Source organism: Myiozetetes cayanensis, unplaced genomic scaffold, assembly GCF_022539395.1.
Source record: "Myiozetetes cayanensis isolate MyiCay16 unplaced genomic scaffold, myiCay2020 scf23, whole genome shotgun sequence".
Lineage (NCBI taxonomy): Eukaryota > Metazoa > Chordata > Aves > Passeriformes > Tyrannidae > Myiozetetes > Myiozetetes cayanensis.
The window spans coordinates 640,641-648,512 of record NW_026087445.1 but is presented as its reverse complement, the minus strand read 5'-3'; the positions used below and the strand labels follow the sequence as shown (position 1 = coordinate 648,512).

The 7,872-nt window shown below is 51.1% G+C and overlaps 1 protein-coding gene across 6 annotated transcripts in view; it reads left to right on the top strand.

Moving 5' to 3' along the window:
• Window positions 1-632: 632 nt before the first annotated feature.
• The window catches only part of ZNF618 (zinc finger protein 618), a 164,409-nt gene continuing 157,169 nt past the window's right edge, over window positions 633-7,872 (top strand). For all 6 annotated transcript variants that reach the window (XM_050319733.1, XM_050319731.1, XM_050319730.1 and 3 more), the window contains exon 1: window positions 633-832. In XM_050319733.1, the coding sequence (XP_050175690.1) occupies window positions 785-832 (48 nt within the window). In that variant the 5' untranslated portion in view covers window positions 633-784. The remainder of the gene's footprint in view (window positions 833-7,872) is intronic.

The following is a 7,872-nucleotide window of genomic DNA, read 5'->3' as shown; positions in this document are numbered from 1 at the left end:
GATCCACCTGACCCTGCCCTGACACAGCTCCAGCCGTTCCCTCGGGTCCCTTCCATCCCCTCACACCCTGTGGGTCCCGCTTCACCCCCGGGCCCTTTGCCTTCTGCTGCACGAGCTGTCCCCGTTCCCTGCCCAGAGGCACCCGTGCCCCGGCTCCCCCCGCCGGGCTCTCAGCCCCGGCCCGGCCCGGGGGCCGCCTCGTACCGCCGTGCCCGGGGTGAGAGGGGTGTTGGCAGCGGGCCGGGGTCCGCACCCGCTCACACACACACACACACACACACACACACACTGCGGGGCGGCCCCGCGCCCGCCGGGCGGCCGTGCCGGGCCGTGCCGGGCCGCTGTGCGCGGTGCGCGGTGCCCGGTGCGGGGGCGGGAGGGCAGCGCGGGGCCGGCCGGGCGGGCGGCGGGGCTGCCGCGCCGGGCCAGACTCAGCCCCTTTCTGCCGGCGCCGCCGGCTGCGAGCTGCGCTGCGGCTGGAGCTGCCCCCAGAGCGGCTCGTGATGGCGGCGGCGCGGGCTCGGCAGCGGGAGGCGCCCGCCCAGCCCTGCGCGCCGCGCCGCTGAGCGGCAGCGCCCGTGCCCGCGGCGGCCGCCCCGGCCCATGCCCCGGGGGGAAGGGGGGCTGCAGCAGCCCGGCGAGCCGCCCACCCGCGCAGCGGGGGCATCGCCCCCACTCGCCGCTCCTGGGAGGGCGGGAAGGAGGCAGCGGCGGCGGCTTTGTGCGCGGCGGGCGGATCGCAGGCCCCGGCGGCGCGGGGTTCGCCTGCTCCCGCCCCAGCCCCATGAACCAGCCGGACGGCTCCGCTCCGGCGGCGGCGGTGCCAGCGCAGGTACGCGGCGGCCGGGGCGGCGTGTCCCCGGGGGGAGGCGGAGGGAGCGGGGAGGAAGGGAAGGGAAGGGAAAAGGGAAGGGAAGGAGGGAGGGCGGCAGCCGCAGCCGCCCCGGCGCGGAGCCCCGGCGGCGCTTTGGCGCAGTGCGCGGGGGGCAGCGCCGGGAGCGGCTCCGCGGAGCCCCCGCGGCTCCCGCGCCCCGCCGGCCGCTCGGACCGGGCGGAAAACAAAGCGGAGCTCAGCAGCCATGTCGGGGACCAGCGGCCCCGCGGCCCGGGCCGGCCCCGCACCCCGGCCCCGCACCCGGCGCGGCCCCGCCGCGCTCCGCTCCCCTCTCCCCGCTCCCCTTCCCGGGGCTTTTTCTTTTTCTTTTCCTTCTCTTTCTCTCTCTTTTTTTTTTTTAAATTTTTTTTTCTCCCCTTCTCTAATTTTTCCTCCTGAACGTTTTTTTTTTCTCTCCCATTTTTTTTCCATTAAAACGACGCCACCTAGAGGAGACTATTTCGTAAATTAAAAAAAAAAAAATTAAAATTGAAAAAAAGAGAGAAATATTCTGCTATTTCTAATTTTTTTTTTTCCCCCCAGAAAGTTGGGGCCGGCTCCCCCCAGTCGAGGTTCCCCCCGCAGTCCCCGCAGCGCCCCGCAAATTTCGTGTGTGTCCCTTTGGAGCCAAAGCCCAGCTCCTGGAAATGAAAATTAAGCAGGAATTTGAATGAATTCAGGTTTTTCTTTCCCCCCCCCTCCATTTTCTGGAGGAAAACGGAGCCTGGGAGCAGCAGAGTGCTGGGAAAAAGAAGTGATTCAAGTTTTTGGTGGGCCCCCCGGGTGAGCTGCAGGGAAGGATTAGTTTGGGAAAGTGGGAGAATTGCTGTTCCGGAGCAATTAGGAATTGGGCTTCATTGTAATTTTGAACTTGTGCAGCACGCTCTGCCAAAACTCAGGGTTATTTTTTTTTTTCCTTTTTGCTGCAGTGCTCAAAGTTATTTGTTGGAAATGAGGAGTTTTGCAAGAAAATAAAGAGCCCAGAAAATTTGCTGTGGACACACCCAAATTTTTTTTTTTTTTTTTTTTGGTGATTTTGGATTTCATGCAAAACTGCTCTTAAACAATGAGGTTTTAAACACAGTCCAGGAAAACACGAGGACAAGCAAAATTAAGAGTCGAATGTCAGTTTTATTTTAGAATTTCTTGGCTTTTCAGATGGTTTCTCCTGGCATAATTAAAACAGTTTCCAGCATTTAATTTCCTACTTCTTTTGTAAAGAAAAAAAATTTCCATACTACGGTTTTTAGTTGGTTTTTTTCCCTTCTTTTTTTAGACACTGTAACAACTCCAGGTTCTGTGGCTCATATAAATCTAATATTTACACAGGTTTATTATAAGGTCCGCCATGATATCACAAATATGCATAATTAACAATATTGGGAAAAAATAATTGCAGATTTAGTGATTTTGTGTTTTTTTAAATTAAAATGCCTTTAAAAGGTTCAGCCATGATATTTTTCACAATTTCAAATTCCTTTTTCTCCTTGACTGTTAAAACCTTGCTGGAGTTTGAATTGAAAATATTTTTTTTCATAATTTTTTAATTTAGTGGTTATTTGGTGGTTTTTTTTGTTTGTTTGTTTTAAATGCTGTTCTGTTCCTATTATTTTGCTGTTACACAGTGCCTGTGAGTTCTGGACTGTGCACACACTGGTTTATTATTGTAGGGTTGCCCTTGAATACTGGGGTCTTGGTATTGATCTTTTTAAAAATAAATAACAAAAGAGCACTGAAACATGCATTGTTTCAAGAAAAAAGCAATCTAGGAGAGATTCATGGCCTTTCCACCCAAAAGTGGGGGAGGGAGAGGAAGGGAAAGATTAGGTCAACATTGAGTTTTACCAACCTTGACACAGTATCCTCTCTAAAATGGGGACAAAATAGCAAGATGGCTGTTTCACAGCTGCAGCACTTTGGTTTTTTTTTTTGGTTTTTTTTTTTTTTTTTTTTAAGGAAAAAGGCATTTTGAAATTTTGAACTCCAAAGTGAGTTTCTGGAGCTGCTGGGGCCCCACCAGCAAATGCTGAAATCCAGGCACTGCAAAAAATCAATTTAAATTTCAATCCTAAACGAATTTTTAATTCTGAATCTCAAACCCCTGAAAAGTTTTTTGGTTTTGTGGCTGGTTTTTTTTTGTTGTTGGTTTTTTTTTTTCGGTTTTGATTTTTATTTCAGTGTAACTTGATATTTGCTGGAAATCAGGCAGGAGTGGCTGCTGAATTCAGGTTTCGGGGGCTGTTTTTCGCTTTCTTCCCCTTTATTTGTTTCGTGTTTTGTGGTTTTCAGAGGGGGGGGGAATGGGAAAAATCTGCAAAGCAGGATAACTCTTGGGTGGAGGAGCAAATACTCTGAAATGTCAAGTCCATGTTTTTATTTTTGCATTTCTTTGCCCCCCAGCCTCCCCGAGAAGGACCCACCCTCTTCCTGAATCCCTTTTTTAGCAAAGAATGGAGCGAGTGCCCGGTGCAGTTACAGCCGGGTGGCACATGTGGGTCACAATTCCACACAGTGCTCCCAGTTGGATTAAACAATCCCCAGGAATATTTTATTCCTGGTTTCATCCAGGAAGCTGTAGCGTGGTGGCTTTTCCATATCCTTGTACTCCAAGAATTCCCTTCCTTGAGCTGCGCCCTGGAACTTTCACGTACTCTGTGATTATACCCAGAGAAACTATTTAGCTGTAATTTTTTTTTTTTTTTAAGATTTCACACTTTTTTTTTTTTCTTGTGTGAAACACATATTTTGATGGTGCTTTTCTTCTGCCCAACCCCACACCCAGAGATCTGGGAGCAACCCCCAGGCTGTACTTTGGGACTGGGGAGGGACACATTTGGGGTGCTGCATGCTCAGTTTTGGGGTCACAATGCCAACATTTGACAATATCTCTCAATGATATCTTTCAAGTTTATCCTGCTGTCTGTAAACAGAGGAACTGAAGCTGGGAAGGCCTTGGTTTAGGTGTGTTTTGTGCTGTTTTCAGCTGTTGTGGGAATGGGGTGAATTTTGGGTGGCTGTTGGAGGTGGGTTTGGGTGTTTCAGTTCTCCTCTGCAGCGATGGGGATGCTCTGGGGGCCTGGCTGGACTCGAGGTGTGGAACTGCAACCTTCCCATCTTTAACTCTCTGTAGATCAGTGTCTTTTCAAGCCCAGCTCCCGTTCTGTTCCTCCAGCGAGGAAATGCTGCTGGAGGTTGTAATGGGTTGCTGCATCTCACCTTTCTGCGTGTCCTTCCAGCAGAAACCTCCTCCTGCCTAAAAAAGATTCCATAATTTTTCATTGCAGTCTTGCTTTTAGGGGGATTTTTTTTTCTTTCTTTTTTTTTTTCCCCCTGTTTTTTTTTCTGGAAAGTTGATCAATATTTTATCATTTTCAAAATTGCTGTTGGCAGCCTGGAAGGGGGAGGAGGGAGGGAGGGAGCCCAGCTGAGTGATACCAACAGATTTCTTGTGACACAACTGAAATGTATTTTTTAAAAAAAGGAAAAATTTCCAGGACCTCATCCTCAGTGAAGATGAAAATAGACATGTTTTCAACCCTGAACGAAAACAGACATAATATTATTAAAAGTGGTAGATAATACTTACACAAATGCCATATAAAACCTTAGGAGGTTGTTCGCATGACTCCAGAATAATTTAAATATATATCACTGCCATAATGCAACGCTGGGAATAGTTCAGTGCACGGTGCAGTCACGTGGCCCCGGTGATGCACAGTCAAGTTTGCAATTATGCAAGTGCAGTAGTGAAATTAGTGTTCTGAAAATTAGATTAATTTAAAATTGGTGGGTTTTTTTTTTGGTTTTTTTTTTTTTTTGGAGAGAAGGTTGAAACCCACTGCAAGGGTCATGCTGATACAGAGTCAGGATTTGTGCCCGCTGCGTCACGGGAGGCTCGGGGTGGATCTCAGGGAAAGGTTCTTCCCCCAGAGGGTGGTTGGCACTGAACAGGCTCCCCAGGGCAGTGGGCACAGCCCCAAGGCTGCCAGAGCTCCAGGAGGGTTTGGACAACGCTCTGAGGGACAGGATGGGATTGTTGGGGTGTCTGTGCAGGGCCAGGAGCTGGGCTGGGTGATCCTTCCAACTCAGGATATTCTATGGATCTGTGCCTCTTTGGGTGCCAGACCTGTTGAAGGATCTCAGTCTTCCCACCATGGTGTGGCAGGGCTTGGTACCTGGTGCTGGATGATGGTCCTGACTGGTCCCCACGGCACAGCTCCCCACGGCACAGCTCCCTGTGGAGCTACACTGGCTGTGGGTGGGTGAGCAGTGTTGGGAATGGCACCTTTCAGGTTCCCTGGCACTACCAGTGGAGGCTCTGGTGGCCTCTGCTTGAGCATCCTCAGCTTGAGCATCTCAAGCCTTGCTCTGGTTTCAGGAATGGCCCAGTGCAGGTGACCAGGAGAGCTTGTGGTCGCCCTCCCCAGGTACTTTGGTGGGGTCTGTGTGTGCAGGGAGTGCGTTGCCCACGCTCAAGGCTTTGCTGACCCCACTGTACCCTGCTGGTGCTGCTCAGGGTGCTCTGGCTGCTCCAGGGCCTGCCTGGGTCCACACCAGCCATTATCTGTGCACTAATCGTGCTGGAGGCTGTAAATCGGACAGGGTTAGTCCTGCAGTCGGGGGGAGCCACCCTGAAATGTGAATCTTGTCAGAGGTTTGCAGGATTAGGCCCTGTTTGCCCATAATGTGCCAAGAGGGGACTGAAGGGAGGGACAGGGGGAAGAGGTGCCTGGGCAGGGGCTGCCAGCACAGCTGGAGGCTGTGGGGGCTTTTTGCTGAGGGACATGAGGAAATGGCACCAGCAGATATTTATTTCTTGTCATTTCTAAATTTCTGTGCATCTGTCATTGCATGTATTTGGAATTTCACATTTACGGCGTCAGTTGGGTCATACCGTGTTTTTTGGGGAAGAAGTTCCTGATTTTTAAAGGTCTTTTATGGATTAATTGCTACTCATCTGCCTCCTTTTTGCTTTTGTTTGGTTCCTTGAATGTCTCTTGATTATTTTGTACTATGTGATGCCAATTTAGTGGTTAACTAGTATGCAAACTACATCTGGACGTGTTGACTTTGCATTAACAATCATTGATTTGTCTGGAGCAAGGGAATAGCAATGAATGCTGCTGTTTACCATGGATGGTATGTGAAAAATAACCATTTGCGAGGTGTCTTTCATCAGGGCTCTGGTGCAACTTGTCACAGCAGCTCTGCCTTGCTGTGGGAGAGCTGGATTTTTAAGCCATGGCACCAGGAGTGGGAAAAGGGACTCGGGAAGGCAGTGGCACGTGGTGTGTGGGGAAGGGGTTGACTGTGTGCCCTGGTCACCTTGGTTGGCTCTGGTGACAGCAGGAGTCGGGTAACATTGCAGCAGAAAGGCAGTGGAAAGAAATTAATACATTGAATCAATAATTTTAACATATATAACATACAACACATGCAAAGAGAGAGCTTTTCACTTGGGAACGTAATCAAGAGGATGCCAAATTTAATAATCGTAAATCATAAGCAGCAGATTGAGTTAATGGGTGGCTTCAGCAGCAGCTGGTTCTCCCCAGAAGGGTGGCTGCAGCCGTGTGGTTGGCTCTGGGTGGAGCAGAGTTTGGTGCTTGCTGTCCCTTGGGGTCCTGGGGAGGCTGAGATGTGCCTGTGGCTGCTGCGTGTTCAGGTGAGTCGTGGGATGTGGGAGGCATCGCTACACACTTACAGTTTCTTTGGAAGAAGGGGAAGGCTGGAGGAGATGCCCTTTTTGGTGAGAAGGTCTTTCCCAAGCCATGTCCGTGCTGGGGGTGTCAGAGCTGCCATGCACCCACTCCTTGGGTGTTACAAAGACAGAATGGTCATTTGGGTGACATTCAATAGTTAGACCTTGAGTCCATCGTCCCACTGGATCCCCCATCCCTGGGTCTTTAGTGCTGTCTCCTGAGTGCTCTCATTGACACTGAGTGTTAGTATTGGTTGTCTTTGGGGCTGGGGTCAGGCTGGGCTTTTCCCACACAGAAATCACTTTGCTGACTCTGAACTGTGCGTGTGCTGATCGGATCCCAAAATGAGGGGCACAGGTGACCTCCTGTAAGGTGGGCTTTGTACCCCAGCAGTGCTGAGTGTGTAAATGCCTGTGGAGGTGCTGGACAAGCTGCCCAGTAGCTGGATTTTCCTTGTTGGAGTCTCTGGTGCTCCCAAAGTGGGCAGTGTAAGATGTGGTAGAAAAAACCAGGTTAAGCAGAGAAAATACTCCCCTGTGCTCATTGAAAGTGCAACTGCAAAGAAGCTGCTCATTCTGAGTGTTGTATTTGGGGAAGGACACAGCATGGAGGGTACGAGGAATGTGGAAGCGATACAGGTAGATTGGAATTCATACTCCTACTGTGTACCCATATAGAAGAGACCTTGTGATTTGTGCTCTTTAGGTTTTTTGGCAATTGTGTGGTGGTCAGCTCAGGTTCATCAGCTGGTCTGAGGGCCTGTGCCAGCTCACTGGCAGCTCTTGCTCCAGCTGGGATGGTGCCTGAGGCACCCAGGGAGTGGAGGCAGTGTGGGGGCACACGGGGCATGTTGTGCCTCCCCTGGGGGGGTGGAACCAGCTGAACCCTGTGCTTGGGGGTCCCTGAGTGTGGGTGGCACAGGTGACTCTTGGATGAGGTCAGGGCAGAGCTTCAGGTTCCTGCCAGATGATGGGATTTGCGGTTGATGGAGCTGTGCTGCTTCTGGAGGAGCTGGAGGCCAGGTGGCTGTTTTGGGGAGCAGTTGCTGAGCTCTGGCTCAGCCTGGCAGGGCTGGCATGGGGGTCTGGGTGTGCCCCCATGGCTGTGCCTGTGCCAAGGGCCTGGGGCAGCTGTTCATCCTGCTTTTTGGTGGGAGGTCCAGTGTCACCACACCAATTCCTCTGCTAGAATAGCTTTCCTTGGGAGTCTTTCTTCTCCCCCTTTATTTCCCTCACCTGTGTTAGCAAGGCACTCCAGTGTGCACTTGGAAAGGTTTCACTGCTGTACTGTACCTGC